Source organism: Lissotriton vulgaris, chromosome 5, assembly GCF_964263255.1.
Source record: "Lissotriton vulgaris chromosome 5, aLisVul1.2, whole genome shotgun sequence".
NCBI lineage: Eukaryota > Metazoa > Chordata > Amphibia > Caudata > Salamandridae > Lissotriton > Lissotriton vulgaris.
The window spans coordinates 1,770,433,567-1,770,457,768 of NC_141693.1; the positions used below are offsets into that span (position 1 = coordinate 1,770,433,567).

At 49.7% G+C, this 24,202-nt stretch overlaps 1 protein-coding gene across 4 annotated transcripts in view; it reads right to left on the reverse strand.

Annotated features, from left to right (window-relative positions):
* Window positions 1-24,202, reverse strand: part of IFI35 (interferon induced protein 35) — a 247,484-nt gene that overhangs the window by 175,427 nt on the left and 47,855 nt on the right. For all 4 annotated transcript variants that reach the window (XM_086924056.1, XM_086924058.1, XM_086924055.1 and 1 more), the window contains one exon: window positions 21,208-21,282. In XM_086924056.1, the coding sequence (XP_086780182.1) occupies window positions 21,208-21,282 (75 nt within the window). The remainder of the gene's footprint in view (window positions 1-21,207; window positions 21,283-24,202) is intronic.

The following is a 24,202-nucleotide window of genomic DNA, read 5'->3' on the forward strand; positions in this document are numbered from 1 at the left end:
TGTCGCCGAAGCATAACACTAGTGTTTATAGCTCTGGCAGCAGTATCAGCTGCGTCCAGAGCGCACTTAATTGAAGCGTTGGAGATTAGCTTCCCTTCCTGAATCAGCATCTCAGCCCCTTCCTTGTATTGATCAGGCAGGTGTTGCAACAGGGTCTCCAGTGTATCGTAGTGTGCCCTGTCATAGCGCGCCAGAAGCGCTTGTGTGTTAGAAATGCGCCAGATGTTGGCTGCCTGTGCTGCTACCCTCTTCCCCGAAGCCTCAAAGACCTTGGATTCTTTGTCTGGGGGAGGAGCATCACCCGTAGTCTGAGAATTAGCCCTCTTCCGGGCATTCGAGACGACAAGGGAGTCCAGAGGCAACTGTCCTTTGATGTAGGTAGGATCAGTAGGCGCCGACTTGTATATCTTGTCAATTCTAGGGTTTATAACTCTTGCCCTGGTAGGTTCTTTAAAGATCTCAGCAGCATGCTTTAAAACACCTTTCAGCATAGGCAGAGTATTAACAGTCTTTTCTGAGACTGAAAAAGTGTCAAAGAGGAAATCTACATCCACAGGGTCAGCATGTAGCTGGACGTTGTGATTGTTAGCAGCCCGCTCAATGAGGGCATTAAAAGCTGTAGAGTCTTCTGTAGGAGACGTTTTAGCAGAAAAAAGTTGAGGGTCTTGTCCTGATTGAGGATCCCCAGGGTCACCACCAGCTGCCCAGGGTTCATTGGTATCCTCAGGGTCTGTATAGACAGGATAACTGTATTCATCCTCATCATCTCCCTTACCAGCGTCCACATCTGAGTAAGTGGGCGACACATCATGAGTCTGTGGGGAAAGGGGTTCCACCAAGACGGGAGAGCAAGCAGAGCCCTTCTTTTTCTTGAGAGGGATCTTGTAAGACTCCAGTTGGGGTTCTGGGGTGATTTTCCGCTTCAGGAGGGAAAGCCTGCCCGTTTCGGCATCGATGAAGTGTTCCTGACGCTCGTCCCCCGAAGGTCGTCGAGGTCAAGGGCCGTGGACCACCGATGAAGCCTTCGGCACTGAGGAGACCTTTTCGGGCACGCCGGCCACTGCCTTAGGAGCGAAAGCCTTCGGCGCCGTCTTAGGCGGCAACGTGAAGTGGATCGGCGTGGACGCCTTAAGTGGTTTCTCCACAGGTTTCGCAGGCGGAGGATCCTTCGGATCGACCGACGCGGTGCCTTCACGGATGCGCTGCAGTGAGTCCGTCACCTTCTTGGTGAACGCGGCGGATGAGCGCGCCGGTTCAATGTAGTCCTTCGAGGCCACTTTTGGAGTCGAACCTCGGGGCGCGGCGCCCTTGGCCTTGTCCTGCGGACGCGGGGTTGTGAGAACCTTTGGGTCATCAAGTCGCTTCTTCGGGTCACAGAGAGTCTTCTACGGCTCCCCGACAGCCTTCTTCCGGTCGCCGAGGCTTTTGCCGGTGTCGATCGTCTTCCGCGCCGACGCGCCCGTCTCGACCACCTTCACCTTAGTCTTCGCCGCGGCAGACTTCGTCTCTACGCCCTTGACTTGAGCCTTCGGCTCGACAGCCACCTTCGGCGTCTTCGGCGCCGAAGCCTCCGAGGCCTTGGAGCCGACCAAAGTGATGCGCACTTTCGGTTTTGAGGCTGGCACCTGCGCAGTATCTGGCGTCGAGACCATAGGTTTCTCTTTCGGTTTCGTTTTGCCAGGGAGTGGCTCAGCAACAATGTCCGTGGCCGAGCCCGAAGGCGGGGCCGTGGAACTCATAGCAAGATCTTGGGTAAGGCCCGAAGGCGATCCCTCGACCTGGGCCTCATAAATCGGCACGGCCCCAGAGTCACTTTGAGGAAGCTCCTCATCCGAGCTATCCTCCATGGCCCCGAGGGCCCCGTCGTCGTCCCCTACCTCCTCGACGACTTCTTCGCCCTGGAACATCTCAGCATCTCCGTCGTAGTCATCTTCGACGTACGATGCAGGGTGTGATTCAGAAATGTCCTGAATAGATTCGTCCTCGACATCCCCTGCCTCGAAGATGACCACAGGCGCCGGAGCAGATTGCAGGGCCTCCTGGCGCGCAGCTCGTCGAAGCTTAAGCGTCTTCTTGGACCTGAAGCGTGAACAAGCCATACACTTGTCCTCATCGTGGTCCAGCGACAGACACTTGTTGCACACCGGGTGGACGTCGATGTGGGGGTACTTCGAGTTACAGACCGGACATCTCTTGAATGGACTTCGTTCCATGATGGACGGTCGATCGGTCAGGAGCGTCGACTAGGCCTTCCGCGCCGAGAGCACGCGGGAGTAGATAATCCGGCTCGGAACCGAGCTAGAAGAAGTAATGCCGAACGCAAGACAATACCGACGTATAGACTAAAGACCTTTTGGTCTCAAGAAAGTTTTTCTATCGATTCCGACAAGAGGGAATTAAAGACATCCGAACCCAATGGCGGAAAAAAACAATCTGAGGATGGAGTCGATGCCCATGCGCACTGTAGTCCAGGGGAGGAGCCACCTATCTCGTGATACTTCGAAGACTCTTCCAGGACAACAATGTGCAATCATCCGGACCCAACACTAGGTCTATGCACAGATATGAATTCAGCAGCCCACATGCCTCAACAAAAGAGGTTTTGGCCACCTTACTGCATCCGTTATCGGCTATGCATTTGTAATGGGGTGCTTGTTCTCAAGTAAAACCTTTGAACTTTGCCCCCATCTCGGCTTTGGTGTACCAAAAAACCTGAGCATGCTTCTCGTCTTTTGAATACTTTACATTTGTGTAATGTGAAGACCAAAAACCAATGATTTTGGGCATTGAGCTCTGCTCTGTCCATAAAATGGTGCATGAATTCTTAAGGAAGAAACTTCCAGACTACTTTCTTTTCCTGTTCCTCTGTTCTTCACCAGAAGATCCTTTTTACTGAAGGCGGGCTGGGCTGCTCTACCTCATCCTTATACCATCCACTTGAAATAGTCTCCCCAGTTACCTCTGCCTTTTCTTCAAATGAACTGAGGTTTCTAAAGAGTTTTAAGACCTGCCTGTTGTAGACTTTCTGATTTTGCGAAGTCTTTATGTGCCAAGCAACATGTTGGCACCTGTGCGCGTACTGTATAAAACGTACTCCCATATACATCACATTAGTTATTGTAATTTATCTAGTATTATCCAGAGCAAGATAAATACAGTGAATTTTGGCATAACTTTGTGGCATTTTATTGTAATTGAATTTATAGAGTGCTTCATACCACTGCCCCACTTTTTGCCTGGTACATAATGAGATTCTGACTGGAAGTGCACTGGGTTTCTGCTGACCAGGTCCCCAGAGCCAGATCTCTATCCCCAAAACTATACAATTGTTCCCCCAATTGGCAATACCTTTAGCACCCTCTGTAAGTCCCTAGTAAACGGTTCCCCTGGTACCTGGGGTACTATAGATGGTCCCTCAAGGGCTGCAGCATGAATTGTGCCACCCTAAGGGACCCCTCACCAATACATGCAAGTTTGCCACTGCAGGCTACGTGTTTTGGTGCAGATAAAAGAGAAAACATGACATGAGACACATCCCTGTGTGCCATGTCCCCTAACACCGCATGAAGTACTTGTAAATCTCCCCTACAGCATGCCTTACACCCCCCTGAGGCAGGGTCCCTAATACAACATGTGAGGGTATACCTGCATAAGCAGATATGCCCCTGTGCTGGTCAGTTCCATTAATGCCAGTGCAAGTGAACAGGGAAGCCATTTTAGAACATGTGCTGGACACTGCTGTAAACAAGTTCCCCAGCTATATGATGGCTTCACTGAAGATAGGGATGTTTAGTATGAAACATCTCGTACTAATAAACCCACACGGATTACAGAGCTGGATTTATTAATACAGGGACCTAGAGGGCACCTAGGAGGTGAAAAACTACCCTCCTCCGGTGTGTTGGCAACAAATCTCTGCCAGCCTGCCACACGAGACAGATTTCTGACCTTTCAGGGTGAGAATCTTTTCTCTCAGGAGGTCAGAAGCAAAGCCTGCATGGGAAGAGGATGTTCACATCCCCTCCCTCACGATGACCAACTGATTAGCACGCCTAGACTGGCGATCTTCAAAGAAACTACTGCCTATGAAATATGAATCTGGCTCCCTCACAGGAGAGGAGCCTGACCACCATTTGTTCAGAGCCCTTTGGCACCTGGACAGGGGAGAAATTAGCTAGTCAGGTAGGCGTGCCCACCCCTAGGCTAGTACCACCCGTTAGGTGGCCCAACCTGATGTGGGTACAACTTTTCAGAAGTGGTCATCTTTGTGTTAGTACACTTAGAAACTATGGGACAGGGTTATGGCCACTTCCCACAGGAAATGGTCATTTAGGCGGTGTACTGACCCCAGAGGTCAGTAACCCAATGGCTACCACCCTAAAGCCCTAAATTTAGTATTTAGGGGAGCCCCTGGCAACAGGAAATTAGATCCTACTAACCAGAAAGATGAAGAAGGACATGAAAAGTCGCAACTGCAAGAACAGAAGACCCAGCACCTGACTTGGCACCAACCTTTCCGGCCTATCTCCTAGGCCCAGGAGGCTTGCCAGCACTTCACCCAAAAACCAATACAGAGAAGTTGCAGACCTGCTTCCCTGCATGCATCTAAAGACTCCTGGGAGGACTTTGTGACCACAGAAACCCGATCGCTGAAGATGTCACTGCACCCTTCGCTCCAAGCCCGATTTGAAGTGGGCAAGTGGTGTCAGCGTGGTCCCCCAGCCCTCTAGAGACCAAGCAGTGTGGTGACACCTCTTTTGGACTTTCCGACTTCACCTGCAGCCTCTGCACACAGGCTCCCTCTACTGCGACTGCTCCCGGTAAGAAAAACCTGACGCCTAAAGACACCTCTGTACCGGTCACCCCTGCGAGGTGGAGAAGAGTACCAAAGATGTCCCTACGTCCCCGAGCATCGTGAGGCCTGAGCCACCCTGCAGCCTCTTTACGTGAAGACCGATCCCCATAGAGTAACATTGGGCACCCAATGCTGTTTTGTACCCCTGCACCCGTACGCCCTAATGCCACTGGTGGTGTTCTGCTGGTGCTACCTTGGACCACTCCCCTTAACTCCTAGAGATTGGTTTAGTAAATCGAATTGTAACTGAATGCTGCACTGATTTTTCCTCCCATAGGATAACATTGCAGTCTACTATTTTTTTAACTGAAAACAATTTCCATTTAAAAATGTACTAACCTGGGGAGGGGGAGGGAGGTGCGTGGCCGAGCGGTCCAACATGGCGGACGCGCTTTGAATGAACTCTGGAGGCCTGCCGATAACTCCTCTATAATCCTGTGCCATCAACATCTTTCACCCCAGCCATTGCTGCCTAGTGCCTGCCTGAGCCCTACAGGCTGCGGTGACGCTTTGGGCCGCATCGTTGGCGGCGGAGCTGATGCATGGGTCGCCTTTCGGCCAGGCCGACCCGTCGGACCCTCACGGCTGCTCACCCGGCTCCCTCGCCTCTCGGCGGCCGCATTGTGCCAGTGGTCTGCAAACTGACGTGTCGGGCCTCTGCCCCGAAGACCTGTGCTGGGCTGCTGACTCGGCTGCCCTGATCACTGAGAAGAGAGCGCTTGGACCCGCTGTGTCACCAGGCCGCCCGTATGGACGGGTGTCAGCAGTCGCACTTGGTGTTCCCCGCCACTGAATTTATTCCACGACTGGGGGTCCTGGTGGCTGCTGGGGCCCGAGCCTGCTTCCCCGCCCGGATGCGGACAGGCCCTTACTGAGGCCCGAGTTGGATCGCTGGAAGGCGCCTTCACCGGTGGGTGTGGCGGCCGCCGACATCGGGCCTGGCTGTCGAGATTGTGGGGAGGCAGACTCGTGCCATGGGACGTCTTGCAGCAGCTGGAGGCCTCAGTCAAGGTCAGTGTGTGGGCCCCCTCCTCCTGCCTCGTATACACCACTGGGGCTCCTGGTCCCCTTCTGGTTGGATTGTGTCCCTGCATGTGCCTCCTGCTTTTGTTACCTTGGGAACTAGCCGGCACCCCTGGACCTACCTCCTCTACTTCCCGGAGGCTGCTTTCGCGTTGGAGGGCCCCACTTGGTGTCGGACTGGTCACGGGGCACTTTTCGCTACCTCCCGCATTGCCACAGCCGCCTATGCATGCATTGCCCATGCGATTCCCAATGGGGCCTGGAGTCCCCATTCGTGAGCTGTGGGGCGGACAGTGCAGTGGGGCAACCTGTTGATGGACGCTGGGTCAGACCCGTTATTGCCATTAAGCAGAGATCTTGCGGGGGGCCTGCCCTCCCCTGCTACACATTGCGGAGTGTGTGAGGAAGCCGCTATTGTAACCTGTCTATGATCATTGCAACCCTATTGCACCCTCTGTGGGCTATATCTACTCGCGGGCCACGTGGTGCAGTGGGGCTACAACCTGGCTGTGGCACCCATAAGGGGGTGAGGAGTCGCCTGCACACAGAAGCGGCTGGGCTAGGCCCAGGTGCGGCCTGTGTGCGGGTGGCCTCCGCGCCTGCTTTTCTGCCTACTCTATGGTGACTGTTTGCTGTGAGGTGGCCTTCCTCATCTCTCGCCCCAGTTGGGCGCTCCTGTCATTGCGGCTGTGGGGCATGGGTTTGCCATTACCTAGCTCTCACGGTGCACTGCCCCCTCGGCTCTGCTGCTCCGCTGGCTATTGGGACTCTACCTGTCGACACTCACCATGACCAGCGGCGACAAACTACAAAATGGCAAGCAAGGCACACTGGATCGCTATGCCACCGCAGGGGCGCAATCAGTGGACCCGAGCTGCCAAGGTCCTGCTGGTCCAGACAATGCTGCATTGATAGCGGCAATAATGCAGTTGTCAGACGTCCTTGAAGCCAAAATTGGGGCGGTGGGGTCAGATATGATGCTGATTCGCCAGGACCTTCGCAAAGCGGTCGACGGGATAACAGAGGCCGAAACCCGGATTTCAACTACGGAGGATACAGTTGTCTCTCTCCAACAGAGGGTGTCCTCCTTGGAATCCATCGCCAAGGGATTCGCACTCAGAGCGGAGGACGCCGAAGGTAGGGCCTGAAGGAACGATCTCCGCTTTGTGGGGTTCCCAGAGGGGTGTGAAGACAATACCTAGAAAGGTTTCTCCCCCTCTGCATTAAGAACTGGATCCCTCAGTCGTCCCTCTCATCATGCTTCATCATCGAGCATGCTCACCTCATATTGATGCAGAAACCCAGCCGGGTGCTCGGCCCTGGCCCATTATCGCTAGATTCCTGAACTTCCATGACCGAGACGCAGTTCTCACGCAGGCCAGGCTGGCGGGCAAGCTTCATCATGAATCCCACCATATCCGAATCTTTCCAGATTATACGAAACTCGTACAACAACATCGACAGTCATTCACGGCTACCAAGGCCCGGCTGCAGGATCTCAAACTCCAATATGCTCTACTTTTTCCGGCCCGGCTGAGAGTCATCTATGAATCGCGTACACTCTGCTTTGACACCCCCAAGGAGGTCTTTGCTTGGACAGACGAACGACGGAAACTCAAGCCTCACACTCTGCCACGCTTTGATTTAGAGTCGTCCTCTGGAGAAGCAGCGCAGCGCCTTCCTACGACTAAAAAGACCACAAACCGAAGATCACGGTCGAGGAGCCGCTCACAGTCTCAGGGTGCCTTCGGCTCCAGGAGTGATGGTACTCTCCGGCGAACCAAGGGGACTGAAGATTGCTGGTGGCGGCTGTGCATCGAGTGGACTGACCGGTGAACACTAACTCCCTTCCCCTATTGCTTTATATTTTCAGATTGTATAACATGGCTATAGGGGTCATACTTGTTGTGATTTATGCATTATTTCTGTTGATGGCACTGTATATGGGCCTAAGGTGGGCCCTCTCCCCAATTCTTTATTTTTTTCTCAGATATCTGAGACTCTAATATAGGTTTGGGGATTGTGTTACAGGGATCTATTGGTGTAGGGCTGTGCCTTGCACCCGTTGGGGTGATGGTACACCGCTCACCGCAACAGATACTTCTAATCTTTTGAGGTATAGGGTGGGTGGGGTGGGAGACAGGTTTTCTTGTTTTGTTTGATGTTATTCGTTATTGCCACCACATCTGCTGCTATGTATACTTTTGACATTGCCAATGCCATTTATGCTATTAGGTCCCCAATTCTATACCATCATCTCTTATGCTGCAAGATTTAACAGGGGTCGGGAGTAGAGGATGTTGAGTTCTTAGCAGGAATGTTTATGGACTATTAGACAAGATCGAACGGGTGCTGTCCTGCGCCAGGCTAAGCGACATAAGGTGGGGATTCTCTGACTGCAGGAGACGCAGCTGGCCGGCACTAAGGCACACTGTCTGGGACGTTTTGGGTTTACATACACCTAACCTACCATGCTGGCTTTACTAGAAGCTACCGGGGAGTAGCAATCCTCGTACACCGTAGCATCCCCTTCGTCAATAGCCGCACGTGGTCCGATCCACAGGGCAGATTTATTGTAATATCTGGGACACTATACGGCGAGCCCATTGTCCTAGGTAATGTATATGCTCCTCCTCCTCTCTCGTGGGCCTCGATTGAAAAATTGACAGTACTCTAGACCAATCTCCGGTCGGCGATGACAGTAGTTGGAGGAGACTTAAATTATGTTATGTCCTTATTACAAGATAGATGGCGTGCCACGGCTCGTACCAATGAACGTGGGGTGGGTGGACCCATGGAGGACTATACACCCAGATCTACATGCATACACCTATTTCTCCAACGTTCATAATTCCTTTTCACGCCTAGATTATGTCTTCCTCTTGGAGACACACACACACATAGACTGCTTGAAGCTACAATTCATCCTAGGAGCTTATCAGATCATTCCCCCTGTATCCATTCTTCTATCCCTTGACCCCTGGCGCTCCCGCTTCCGGTGGCGTTTGTCGCCATGGTTACTACGAGATGAGAAATTTAGGACACATATGCTTACGTCTTTAACTGATTATTTAACACTTAACACCGGCACAATTGAGTCACTGGTCACTCTATGGGAGGCTATGAAACGTACCCTACGGGGCATAGATATTGCCTTCTGTACTGACCAGCGGCTGCTGCGACGGGACAAACTACTTAGCTTCGAAACACAATTACTTGATTTGGAGCGTGTTAGTAGGGATGCGGCAGGACAGGCTGTGCATCGGCGCTTGCAGACGATGCAGCACACATACGCCAGCGAGCTTCTCAACAAAGCTCGCGTTTATTGGCTTGCCACTAGTAATCAGATTTACCAATGAGCTGACAAATCAAGTGCACTTTTGCATCGCCTAAGTCTGTAGACGTTGCGCCCCCAGATGCTTCCGAGTATACGTGGCCCGGTATGGGACGGCGCTTACAGATCAGTCTGCCATTGCCAACAGTTTTGCCACCTACTTCGCAGACCTCTACGCCCCCCGCAAGGTGTTGCCGGTGGCCATGGTGCAAAAATGTATTAACGACTTCTCTCCCAGCACGGCACGGGACGCGCTGGACGCTCCCCTATCAACGGATGAACTTCTACCTGCACTATTCGCTATGCAGGTGGAAAAGCACCTGGCCCAAATGGCTACCCATGTGAGTTCTTCCAAAAATATCACACCCAACTCAAGCGGTCTTAGAGGCTACCTGGGAATGCAAATTCCTTCTGCTCGATTGGCGACACGCTGAGATCGTCATGTTCTTGAAGCCGGGTGTTCCACTGGAGCACTTCTCGTCCTATCGCCCGGTTTCTTTACTCAACATGAAGGCTAAGCTACTAGCTTAAGTGATTGCCAATCGTTTAGTCGCATATATTAAGGAACTGATCCATCTCAACCAGGCAGGATTTATGCCACACCGTGCCGAGCGACACAACATTAGGCGTGCCCATAATGCCATCACCGCGGTTGACAAGCTTGGTACTCCAGCCGCACTCCTGTTGGCAGATATGAACAAGGCGTTCGATTCGATTAGCTAGACATTTCTCTTTGCCCTACTAAATCGCCTCAACATTGGCCCCCGGCGGCTTCGGTATATTCGCTTGCTCTACACAGATATTAACTGCCTCAGTCAACGTGACACACTCGGTTTCTGGTGGCTTCTCTGTTAGGCGGGGAACGCTTCAGGGCTGACTGCTCTCTCCTCATCTCTTTGGCCTAGCTATGGACCTGCTCGCAGCTTGGATACGGATAAGTGCACTGATGCGTGGCTTTGAATGGGCTCCAGGTATCTTCGATCACATTGCCCTATATGCGGATGATGTCCTTTTCTTTCTCACAGATCTGGATCGGACCGGTCCGCACCTTCTCTGCAGATTTTTGGCGAAACCTCTGGCCTCTATATGAACCGGGGCAAGACTTTCTATGGACGCTGGAGGGTGGGGAGCGATTGGGTGACTGGTCGCGGGAGGTGGTGGTGGCACCTGACGGTTCTAAATATCTGGGAGTCTATCTTCGTCACCGACCTTGGCGTGAAATAAGAACCTTGCCCCCTATGGGCCCAAGTGGGAAATCAGACACGAGTATGGTCACACCTGCTACTGACCTTGTTTGGTAGGTCCGCCATTTTAAAAATGAAATCCCTCCCCCGTCGCCTATACCAGCTACAAAATCACTCCTATCCAATAAAACCTACATAGTTCTGCCAATTGAATGCAATTCTAGCCTGCTTACTCTGGGTGGTGGGAGGGGAGTGGGCAGTGCAGCACGGGTATCTCTGAGGACCTGCTTTCAGTTCACCTACACAGGCAGAGTGGCCACCCCAGATATTCAAGCATACTATATGGCCTCCCATTTGCTTGTTCTCAATGATTGGTGGTATGGCGACCGTCGGGACCCTGGAAGATGGCGCTTCGCCAGATGGGCTAGTGGAGGAAACTTACCAGGGAGACTCGACTGTGGAATAATGGACAATTATTACAGCTAATGCCATAGCTGCCAAGGTTTCAGATTGCTATGTGTGACATTTTCATATGAAATGAAATTATGAGTGACATTTCAATGACTATGAGTGACACTGACTTGCAGGCAAAATCAACTAATGAAGATTAGGGAAACCGATAAATATCAGAAATTACACCCACTTGGGCAGCAAGAAACTCTAAAAAGGTCTTCAAACCGGAGACAGACTGCATTTCTCAGTGACAGTGACATTTTCCCCCTGAAATAAAACCAAACACATAAGCCCAAGGAAAAAGCGCCATATCAGAAATTACACACTTTAAAACAGTAATAAGCCTTGGAAAGACTTCCAAGCTGCTGCATAGTCTCTGAATTGCAAAGTTACTAACCTACTGCCCCTTTCTAAGATGAATGTTTACTTACTGCTTTTCAATAAGAGGTTTTTGTTTTGGCATTTAAAAAAAACAGAAACGTTCAGGTCTTATTAGCAATATTCTGCTTAGGCCGCATGTGGAGAGCAGGGCACGTGCACACGTCGGTACGGATTACAGCACTACCAGGTGTAACATGAAACCGAAGTACAGAACTTCCAAGATCGCTTTTAGGTGATCATGGAAAATGAAATAACTGCGTAACATAATGTGAATGCAGAGCCTGAACACTGCCCAGAACAGAAGGACCCCCCCAATCACACATTTGTTTTCAGAAGGTGCTGTCACAGAGTTACAGATACCTAGCACGAGAGCTTGCTGAATTAAGTTTTCTGGTGGTACTGAAAGTATTAGGACTGGCAGCGTGCTAGCGCTTTTAATAAAAAATGTAAAGTACACTTTGAAGAAAGCTTATACCTCACGGAGGCAACTTACTGTGGGAGTCGACTCGAGCAGCAATTGTTGTACAACGGCCTTCAGTTTCGTCTAAGGAAGCCTGGATAATAATGCGCCCATATCTGCTCTTAATATGTCATCTGCACGCAACCTTTGAGACACTCCGTCTAAATCCTAAAACCCTACAAGCACAGAAATGAAAGTCTATCTAGCTCCTTTGCTGACGTCTGGCGGCCGTGGCATGAGCCGCACAGGAACTGGGAATCGCGGCCGCATAGCTGCAGCAAACTGCCATGATGCACTGCAGCAAAGCAGGCTCTTTCTCCCAGACCCTGCCTGACTCACCGACTTGTCCCCGGGCCCGCCCGGCCGCACTAGTTTGCGCCTCCAATCACCCCGATGCCTCTGATGTGCGGCGGGCGGCCAGAGTGTCCTCTCGGTGACTGACAAATTATTCAGTCACTCTGGGTCTCGGCGCCCCCCACCGGTCTGGCAAAGTGAAGAGGGGGGGGGGGGTCATTGCGGTGCTGTGCACCGCGGCAGACAGTCAGCACTGGACCAGAGGACTCGTGGACTCACATTGAATCCCGCACCGCTTCTGCATCACTTCTCCTTCCTCCAGGACCGGACGTTACAAGACAGTACTACCGCCGCATCGCAGGAAATGCAGCCAGGCACTAGGCTGCGCAGATTTGTTTCTTTGTTGCGCTCTCAGCCACTCCGGAGCTGAGAGAAACAATATTTAACTTTTAATTAACTTACTGAACACAGCAAGCAGCTGCGCTGGCAGCACGCATTGGAGCACCAGAGCCGGCACACAGGCGCCGCCGGTGGCGCGCGCTGGCACCTGCAGAGCCAACATTTCAGAGTGGCATAAATGCGTGACAATGCATTTCAGTGCAGTGATGCGGCACACCACACTGAAATGCGTGAGTGTCACAGCGGATGCGTGATACTTGACAGGCATGTAATGCACCCGTCCGGATTCTGGGGCTGGGAAGCCATTGGGATCGATACAGTGGGGGCAGGAGTACGAGGATGCACCACTAAGTCCTTCACCGACCTAAAAACAGAATACCACAAGCCCAGTGGCGTAGCTAGGTGGGTGTGGGGGGGGGGGGGTGGGGGGGGAGTCGATCCGTCCCAGACGGCACCATTTTTGAGGCGGCTGCGGCCGCGCAGCACTGCAGGCCCGGTGCGGCCGTGGCGGCATTGATTTATTATTTATTTGGGAACGAACAAAGTCTGTTGAACAAAGTGTCCCAGATAAATGATTAAGGCGGCCGCAACGGGCCTCCAGTGCCACGACCGCCGCCCAGACAGTAAAAGTGCACTGTGGAAAGTCGCGCTCGCCTCCAGCCTGCACTCCTTGACCTGCTTCGATAACTGCAGGCTGCAGGCACAGTGCACACAAAAGCTTGCACTGTGCCTGCCTGCTGCAGTTACCGAAAGCAGGTCAGGAGTGCAGGCTGCAGCGCGGCCTAAGTCCCGCCGCGTTAGTGACGTCCTCCAGGCTCCGACCGTTGTTGGCCCCCATCCTAGCCTCGCTCAGAGTCCATCCAGGGCCGTCAATCACTTATAGTGTCCGCGGAGCGCGCAAGCGCTACCAATGACGGCCCTGTAATAGACATTTTTGGCCAGCCCTCGCCTCGCGATCAGAACGTAGCAGTGACGCGTTACGCGCTCACTGCTACGCTCTCGTCGTGTTGAGGAGTCAATTCTGGCCTGAGGGCGCCAGCGGTCAGTGGCGCTTTATTCTTGCAGGCACTGAGGCACAGGCAGCTTTCAGACTCGGACACTAATTGAGAGAGGTGAGCGAGAAACCTAGGCTGAACATGAGTGAAGTTTTGACCCTCTGTGTAAGATGACCAGGCAACTTAGTACTCCCTCTTTCTTATAAGCAGAAGAAAATCATGCCTTCCTGATTCACGCTTCTGAACGTCAATCTAACCTTTACTCTTCTTCCAACAGGAACCTCTCCTGCATTTAACCCATTTTAGTGTTCTTGCATAGTGAACACACTTTTACCAAAGAGCAGTGGAAATGCACTCATGTGACACCAAAATTTATGGACCAGAGTTGGCTGCCCACCACGGCTATCTTCAAGATTGACAGCATCATCTGCAAGTCAGTAATGGAAAGTACACCCATCCGTCTGGCAGAAAGGCTCATCGCGTTGGGTGGAAAGCACAACACAAGGAGATAGCTCCTCAGATTCAGAAGGAAGAAAGCATGAAATGTAAAAAAAAAAAAGTGCTGCTGAGCCTTCTCAATCTATGTGCCCAGAATATGGAATATTGTATTTCCACATATCTGGTTTGCCATATCACTGCTGCAGTTCAGAAAGGAACATCTCATTCATGACTGATAAGTACTATGCTTGTTCCTCTAACTTTGAAGTTCAGTTGTGAAGAAACTCTTCCTCCCTTCTTACTCACTCTAAAGGATTCTGAAGCGCTCACTGTCCTCCCAGTGGTAAAAAGCTAGAGTTCTTCCCTAGAGTGCTGTATTGCTCCTCAGTTCGGTGTGCACTTGCTAGGTTCCAACACATGCATGTGTATGTATTAATGGAACCCATTATGTGACCTTCAATAGAAAGGCCACACCGCCTATTTTTCTGACAAGAGCAGTTGTAGTTGGGTGGTTAAGCATTTATTTCACAAAAGGAAACATGCATGTATCCAGAACATATTTAAACAAGTGAAAGCCTTAACACTGAAAAGCTGTCTGGTAATATTCTCAATAAAATATCTGCAGCACAAACCAGGCCCTGCTCCTAGAACAGGGCTGGGTATTAATCAATGTGCCAGTGTTAACTCTTGATCATTGGTTTTGTCGCTGATCAACATACACAGAAATGTGTTTGGGAGAAAATTGGATTAAACAGCGGCTTAGTGAATATAGCAATACCAAAAGGTCCAATATTCTGACAACATTCTTCTGCCACCTTCATCTGGGTTGGCTAAGGTGACAACTGTCACCTGTATATTTCCAAAATCATCTTGTTGCTCCTAGCCACACGGTACAGGAGGATGATACTGGTTTAGGTCACAACACTCTCCAAATAGATTGATGTACATTTTCCCTAAATTGTACTATCTGCCAAGGTGAATAAGAATTGTCAGAGGGCCCCTAAGATATGCAGCCATGGCCATCTTTCATTTAGAGAGACAGCACTGCATCATACTTCAACTTGGGAGCACCGAAAACCAGTGACCACGAGAGTTCATTTGGAGTCATAGCATATATACCTGTGAATTGTGGTCAAAGCCCGGGGATACCTTTCTAAATACTACATTTTCCCCAGCACCCACCCCCCCCCCGTCCCCTAGGGGCGGCAATCTGGGGGGATAGCCCGGGCGCCACAAGCTCTAGCTACGCCGGTGCACATGTCCCGCACGCAATTTTATCGCTATCTCCAACTCAGGCATGCCTTTATCGCGTATTCGCCCTACTTGACGGAAATCCCCGAATTTATATCCAGCGAAGCAAAGGTTTTTATGGGTGACCTGGGAGATCACAAGATTACTAAGATCCACTGTACACTTATTAAAAACACACTCTCCCACCATGCTGTCAAAAACTAGAGTGACATTGCAGACAGATCTGGTCCCGTGGAGGAGGCTGACTTGGTGAAAGGCTCTGGAGTCCTCACGCAGCACAGCTATTGCGGCTCGCCTACGCTTCATTCAGTTGAAATACCTGCAGAAAGCCTATTACACCAGGCACAGACTATGGCGTGCCGGATCCACCGCATCCCCACACTGTCTGCGCTGCAAATCACAAGAGGGCACATTTCTTCATACTGTGTGGTCATGTCCCAGATTATCTAAGTTCTGGAAGGGGGTGTTTACATGCACATCGGAGGCCTTGGGGTTGGCCATTACTGCTCACTGAGACTTGCTCTACTACATATTACAGAAGATATTGGTGGGAATAGATACAAGTGACACCTCATATTCTTGGGTCTTACACTAGCCAAATGGGATATTGCCTGAGTTTGGAAAGAAGAATCCCCACAGTCGCTTGGAGTATGGAAGAAAGTGCTAGACTTTTGCATGGCCTTGAACTCCCGGTCTTTGAGGCGAGGGGCTGCCCCTGTAAACATTACAAAATCCGGAAAAGGTGGGCAGACTATAGAGGCCTGTATCTGGAGCCTCCTCCCTCTCCCCTGCCCTCCGTCTGATGCTGGAGAACCACTACTATGATACCCACTGTTTTGCTTCTATGTAGAATTTACACTCTTCTTGAATGTAGATGACAGGAACATCTTTTCTCTATTTGAAGCTATTCTGTTTCCTAAATGCAGACAATGTGGCACAAATGTTCCTTTATCCCTTTTTCTTTTCCTCTCCCTCTTCCTTTTTTTTGCTTAGGGCTCGGGCCTATGTCACACTGCGTAGCAGTGTGGGCGGAGCCCAAGAGTTCTTTTCTTAGCAACTCTGAAAACCTACCTAACAAATTCCTGGCTGCTCGTAATTTTTCGTCTTTTTTTTGCCAGCTGCATTTCGATTGGCCTTCTCGTGCGTGTGTTTTCGGAAGAGAGCACGCAATAGGCCATAGGCGGTAGAGTTGCTCCGCCTAGTGCATAATCCGTGCAGACACGCGCAGCAGAAGGGCATATTTCTTCAATTATCGCGGCTGTCAGGGCCCGCGGTAATTGAAGACAGATGCTGGGCGCACGTTTCTTTTTTTTTTATCCATTTCACGGAGCTCTCCCTGTCAGCACCTCTTCTCTGTCTGTACGCTTTCCCCATCGCGTAAGAGAGAGAGGGACGCTCGGGACCGCGTTATGACAGACTGTGGGTTCCATGTGTGAGAATATAAATGCATACATTTAACGCACTTTGTTCGGTTTTATGATTATAGCCCGGTAGACTGAGCCGAAGACCGAAGAATTAACAATAATTCACAGAAACAAGTCGACCCTCTGTAATAAGCGCTACAAAAATAAATAAATAACGTGATGTTATTTATTTCGAACCTAACTAAAGCCGTTGTTGGGACCCTCTACCAATGACATTGTTTATTAATTGCCGTTTGTATGTTCTAACGCCCAGATGCCGGCTGCTCGCGCGCCTCGGCAGGAATAGGTGCGTGTGACTGTGTCCTGGTAGTGCTGGGTGCGCAAAGCAGCCTTTGCCTTCCTGCAGTGAGTCCGTATTTACAAACCTGTGAGTTCTGCACTGGTGGGCGTGTGGAAGGGTGTCACGCAGATCTCTCCATATGGAAAAATACACACATTTTAAAAGCAGATAATTCGGGGCCCTGCTTCAAACTGTGGCAGAGTTGACTGGTATGTAACTGTAGCTTCTTTCCATGTATGTGGGTCACGTGCGCTCTGCATCTCCTCTCTGAGCCCGGGGCGTCCCAGTAGTGGTGCAGCTCTGGCTTTCATTAGAGCAGTCTACACAAAACCATCGAAAAATGCCTGCTCATCAGTTCACGTCTACTGCCACACATGGCACCCGCTGGGAACACTGCTTTTTAAGACAGCAGAAGCACACATATGATGCTAACACAACTGCTCCCTTCTTTCAGAGGAGCTGAGACCGATGTTACCTCACCGCAGGCGCCTCCCCCCCCCAAAGTCAGCAGGGCCACTTTGTATATTCTTCTTTACTCACAGATACAACAAAGATGCGTGCTTTTAGATGCAGATCACATACCTACAGCGACCCAGGACGCAGACTGACAGACACGTTCTCTTACACATACATGCACATGGACCGACAAACATACAATCACGCATATGCAAAAATCAACACATATCCAGACGCATAAACACAGTTCAACATGAATGATGCATATATGCAGATGTGTACACAGACAACACACAGATGCACATTTACACATAAACAGCACACATGCACACAGACAACACACCGGCACATACTTACAGACTGGGGAGTGCGGAGTGACAGTGAGTGCAGAGTGAGTGCGAGAGTGACAGTGAGTGCAGAGTGAGTGCGAGAGTGCAGAGTGAGTGCGAGAGTGCAGAGTGAGTGCAGAGTGACAGTGAGTGCAGAGTGACAGTGAGTGCAGAGTGACAGTGAGTGCAGAATGGCAGTGAGTGCAGTGAGTGCGAGTGACAGTGAGTGCAGAGTGAGTGCGAGAGCGACAGTGAGTGCAGAGTGAGTGTAGACTGAGTGCAGAGTTAGTGTGTGCAGAGTGAGTGCGAGAGCGACAGAGAGTGCAGTGAGTGAGAGAGTGATAGTGAGTGCAGAGTAAGTGCGAGAGTGACAGTGAGTGCAGAGTGAGTGCGAGAGTGACAGTGAGTGGAGAGTGAGTGTGAGTGACAGTGAGAGTGCAGAGTGACAGTGAGTGCAGAGTGAGTGCAGAGTGACAGTGAATGCAGAGTGAGTGCATAGTGACAGTGAGTGCAGAGTGAGTGCAGAGTGACAGTGAGTGCAGAGTGAGTGCGAGAGTGACAGTGAGTGCAGAGTGAGTGCGAGAGTGACAGTGAGTGCAGAGTGAGTGCCAGAGTGACAGTGAGTGCAGAGTGACAGTGAGTGCAGAGTGACAGTGAGTGCAGAGTGACAGTGAGTGCAGAGTGAGTGCGAGAGTGACTGAGTGCAGAGTGAGTGCAGAGTGAGTGGTAGAGTGACTGTGAGTGCAGAGTGAGGGCCAGAGTGACAGTGAGTGCAGAGTGAGGGCCAGAGTGACAGTGAGTGCAGAGTGAGTGCGAGAGTGACAGTGAGTGCAGAGTGAGTGCCAGAGTGACAGTGAGTGCAGAGTGACAGTGAGTGCAGAGTGACAGTGAGTGCAGAGTGACAGTGAGTGCAGAGTGACAGTGAGTGCAGAGTGACAGTGAGTGCAGAGTGACAGTGAGTGCAGAGTGAGTGCGAGAGTGACTGAGTGCAGAGTGAGTGCGAGAGTGACTGTGAGTGCGAGAGTGACTGTGAGTGCAGAGTGAGGGCCAGAGTGACAGTGAGTGCAGAGTGACAGTGAGTGCGAGAGTGAGTGTGAGTGCAGAGTGAGTGCGAGAGTGACTGTGAGTGCGAGAGTGACTGTGAGTGCAGAGTGGGTGCGAGAGTGACAGTGAGTGCAGAGTGAGTGCGAGAGTGAAAGTGAGTGCAGAGTGAGTGCGAGAGTGACAGTGAGTGCAGAGTGAGTGCGAGAGTGACAGTGAGTGCAGAGTGAGTGCGAGAGTGACAGTGAGTGCAGAGTGAGTGCAAGAGTGACAGTGAGTGCAGAGTGAGTGCGAGAGTGACTGTGTGCAGAGTGAGTGTGAGAGTGACTGAGTGCAGTGAGTGCCAGAGTGATAGTGAATGCAGAGTGACAGTGAGTGCAGAGTGACAGTGAGTGCAGAGTGACAGTGAGTGCAGAGTGACAGTGAGTGCGAGAGTGACTGTGAGTGCAGAGTGAGTGCCAGAGTGACTGCAGAGTGAGTGCCAGAGTGACCGGGAGTGCAGAGTGAGTTCAGAGTGACTGTGAGTGCAGAGTGAGTGCGAGAGTGACTGTGAGTGCAGAGTGAGTGTAGAGTGAGAGTGAGTGCAGAGAGAGCAAGGTATGCTTGTGCGCTTACACGGTGCACTGACACACATTGGAGGCAGCCGGCCCTCTGTGAGGGGAGCAGCAAGGAGGGGACGCCCCAACCAATCAAGCGCAACTACTCACAACCTACGGTACGATTACATCACAGGCCAAAGGGTAGAGCTAGGTATTTTCGCATTACGTAGGGTGAGCAGTGTGTGAGCGTGCACGGTGAACAGTGTGTGAGCGTGCAGGCTGAGCAGTGTGTGAGCATGCAGGGTGAACAGTGTGTGAGTATGCAGGGTGAGCAGTGTGTGATTGTGCAGGGTGAGCATTGTGAGTGTGTAGGGTGAGCAGTGTGTGAGTTTGTAGTGTGTGAGTGTGTAGAGTGAGCAGTGTGTGAGTGCAGGGTGAGCAGTGTGTGATTGTGTAGGGAGAGCAGTGTATGAGTGTGCAGGGTGAGCAGTGTGTGCAGGGTGAGCAGTGTGAGAGTGTGTGGTGAACAGTGTGAGTGTGTAGGGTGAACAGTGTGTGTGTGTGCAGGGTGAACATTGGGTGAGTGTGTAGGGTGAACAGTGTGTGAGTGTGCAGGGTACGAAAACTCAAACTAAGTGCACCACACACACACATAACACTACACACATAAGACCGCACACATAAGACCCCACACACAAGCACACACAACCACACCGTCAGTGCAAACTTTCACCAGACACAGACACCATAAGTCGTCTGTGCAGGCTTCCACCAGGCACACACCACCAGATGTCAGTGCACGCTTTCACCAGGCACACACACCACCAGCCGTCAGTGCACGCTTTCACCTGGCACACACACACCACCAGCCGTCAGTGCACACTTTCACCAGGCACACACAGCACCAGCCGTCAGTGCACGCTTTTACCAGGTGTGCACGCTTTTACCAGGTACACACACCACCAGACGTCAGTGCACGCTTTCAACTGGCACACACACCATCAGCCGTCAGTGCACGCTTTCACCTGGCACACACACCACCAGCCGTCAGTGCACGCTTCCACCAGGCACACACACCTCCAGCTGGCTGTGCACGCTTCCACCAGGCACACACACCATCCAGTGATCAGTGCACACATCAATTGTTAATGCATCCACAATTAACTATAGTAGCAATCGCAGAATGGTGCACTTTACTTTTAAACATATTCATCTAAAGCGCAGCATGCCACCATTGCTACAATTCCAATCCAACCCACATAATTCCACTACACACTACCTGCATACACTCCATAACACATAGCTACAAGACATTGCTATTTACAATGCCATTAGCTCAAACTCAAATAAATCCGAGACCTATTGCATTTCCAATGCTTGTTTTTTCTTTTCTCCTGCTCCTCTTTTTTGTGGTTATTATCTTTTTTGTGATATATTCTGTTAGGAATGAATTTGCTACTATTCCTCAAAATGATGCTCCGTTTACTGGTTATTGTTGCTGTATGTACAGAGTGCTCATTCACACTTCGGTGTTGTATTAGATGTCAACAATAAAATATGTTGCGGGAAAAAACATTACTAACCTAAACAAATTGCTTCTGGCGCCTAAACATATATAAAGATACATTTTTTTTAAATAAATTGGTGTGGATCTCCTTATTTAGTTGTGTGTTTCAATTATTGACCACTGTGTGTATTTTCAGATGTGTTGCACTCCTCTATAAGTCTAAGGCTGCTCTACCACACTACCCCCTAGAAGAGCACCTTAGGAATGCTAGTGCATGCCCCTGTCCACTCATAAGGGAACCCCTGGGCTCTTTACATGGTATATCCCATTTTGATATATCATATATAAAGAGTCAGCTTCAAGCATGAAGATTCAATTCACTTCTAACCCATGAATACAAAAGAAGTACACATACCAGTTAAACTCTCCTCCCAACCAGCTATCCCCACTGCAAAGAGATTCAGTTGTTGCAAGCAGCTTAAGGGTAGCCCAAGTTCTTTGACAGTAATCTATAGTACAGCACTTTGAGCTCCCAACTCTGCAATTATGGTTCCCACTCCATACCTTTAATTTCTCTATTTCCTTCTTGAGAGATTCTGCCGTCAATCCTCCGCTGGCTCCATTAAGGTGAACAAATTCCTAAAAAGAGTTAACTTTTATTAACAATAGCTATTTTCTTCAAGCTATGCCGATCGCTTGTAAGAATTAATAAATAATTAAAATACATCATTTTCAGATGTCTTAAGAAAAGCAGGTTTGGTTCCACTCACAAGGATGCAAAACCAGATTTACAAACTGTTATAGGTGAGGCTCAACAAGGGCCCAGGCTTCTACTGAGGCAAGAGGGACACAAATGGTCACAAACACAATCGGCTTATAAGTCGCAATAACACAAGGAGCGGCAAGGTGCACAAGATTACATTTACACCTGTTGTGAGACAGTGGCACTCTACAAACTATGAAATAAATAAATAGGGGCATTTTACCACCATATAGCTGGAAACATAACTCCATAGCAAATAAAATTGCTGCATTGAACTTGTGAAAAGGTTTGTTTGCAATAGGACTGAATATTGATCAAGCATATCTTAAGAGAGTTGGGTGAGTTAGAACCATGGGAATGATCTCTAAATAGTACTCAAATCATTGCGTGGTGAGAAGTGAACTGTGCACACAGTGAAAGAGGTGTCTGCTCTTTGCACAAATGCATACACAATACCTGTGAAGTGATGGTACACCTAGGGATATTTGTTGCTAGTCAGTAGTTATTAGAGGGTTATTGTGTATTGTGAACATCCACAATACCAAATGTGAGTGTGTTCTGTGGGTCAGCTGTCTCGGCTAATGTAGGTTTGTGTTCTAACTACCTACTGCACAAATGACTGACTCCTGTGGCGAATGCACCTAAAGAGGAATATTGCAAATTATGTACCAACCACAAGCCAGGATTTGTGTGCTCTGTCTACGCCTAATGTTCATGTCTCCCAGCGAGATCATCACTGCCCCCAAAGCATGTGGCAGTGCTCCATGTCCAAGTGTGTGTGTGTGCATGTGTAAATGTGTCCTTGACCTAATATCTGTGTCAGTTCCCCAATGCACAAGACTCTGTGTCAGTGTCTCTCTGGTAAAGGGTGTCAGTTCGTTTTTTTCTATCCCAATGTCCATGTGTGTCTCTCCCTGCTAGTGTCTGAGTATTTCCTTATACCAGTGTTTGCAGCTCTACATCTAAGACTTGCTGTCTGCTGGTCACAGTGTGAAGTAAAAAGCAGTAAGTAGTCCAGAGCTGACACTGCCTCATCAGCATCAAATTGTTTCCATTTTCACAAAATCCCTCACTGCTGGTGAAGCCTGAGCTCCACAATAACTACAAAAGATTCTTTCTTTGACTGGGCCAAAACATGAACAATAATGTGTCCTAATAGATGCGAACAACCAAGCTTCCTGGAGCACTGTAAAATCTGTTCAATATATTTCAAGCACTTTGCATCATCCAGTCTTGATTCGACCCCAAAGACACACTACAACCACAGTCCAGCTCTCTAGATGAAAACTTGAATTCAAACCTGTGAAGTCTATAGGGGCAGGGTTAATCTGTGTTTAGCCATCTTAATGAAAACTGCATGATGGAGAAGGTCATTTTTCTGTAATCCAAGCTTTCAACAATGGGTACCTTATTGGCATATATAAACAATTAAGTATATTTGCTGATGTGCACGCCCTCATACATATCATCTTAGATATAATTTTCGCTCCTGCTTTCGTTGACTAAAGAGAACATGCCAGTCAGAGGCCATATTTGTTATTTCTGTTTAAAAAACGAATAGGTTTCATTCACTCCTCCAAACCCCTCTTTACAAAATATAGTTTTGGGGAGAGGGGTGACCTACCTGAAACAGAAAACACCCTACAAGACCTTTCAACACGCTGGTCCCTAGTTCTCTTTCCACTTGGGCAGGATAAAAGGAGAACTCACATAGCACTCGCCCATCTAGGAATGGAGGGTGGAGTCTTTCCTTTTATAAAAGGGGCAGGGACACATCCAGCAACCAGAACTCAAAAAAGGTGCCATCCACATATCTCAGCCCTAACATGGAGAAGGAGGCGTGGTTTGGAATTTCTGAACACCTATCTAGGCTTCTCTCACCTCGGTCTCCCTCTCCCGCTCTCTCTCGCTCTCTCTCACATTGGTCATACTGGGAACGGGAGTTAAGCCTTGTAAGCGCCTGTTTTCTGCTGCAGGTAAGCCATGTAAAGAGTTTGAAAGAGGGAAGGACCCTAAAATACTAAGTTAGGGGTCTTGCTGAGAACTGGGGTTATACCTTGATGCCTCCTGCTTTTTCTCTTTGCAGCGTCATAGAAGGGACTGCCTTAAGAGTCTGCTGGTTATTACAATTTTTAGGAAGAAGATGATTGCCATTTCCCTACCAGACCAAATGTGCCTACATTTGATCTCTAGATGTGGAAAAGACTGGGAGAGAGAATGTAATTATTCACAAAGAAAGCCTACTAGACAAAAGGGACACACCTTATTAATAAATAAGTGTTCCACACACTAGGCTTTCTTGCACCCTTCCCTTACAACTGAACAGAAGGGACTAGGAATGAACTGTGACGTTGGCAACGGAATATATATTGTTAAGTGTATTTGGTTGACAAAGAACTAAATATTGACTCAAAGCCGCATTATCTCATTATCTGGGTTGTGGCCTTGATCCTACAGACGTAGCTATCTATTTTCCTTTCGCAAAATCTTTCTGAAGCAGATAATTGTATGTATGTATTTGGTAATTATTAAGCGCATATATCACCCGTAGGTCTCATAGCGCTAACTAATACTCAGACGCGGAAAGCCAACAAAACGACAAAACGGGAGCAACTGTGCTAGAATAGCCAGGTTTTGAGGGATACAAACGGAGGGGTAAAGGCAGTTTGTTCCAGGTTTTGGGAGCTATTCTGGGAAAGGATCTGCCACCATTTCTGATAGTGCGGACCGTGGGCACTGATAGGAGGTAATTGCTCGTGGACTTAAGGGTTCTTACAGGTCGGTGTATTGTTAGTT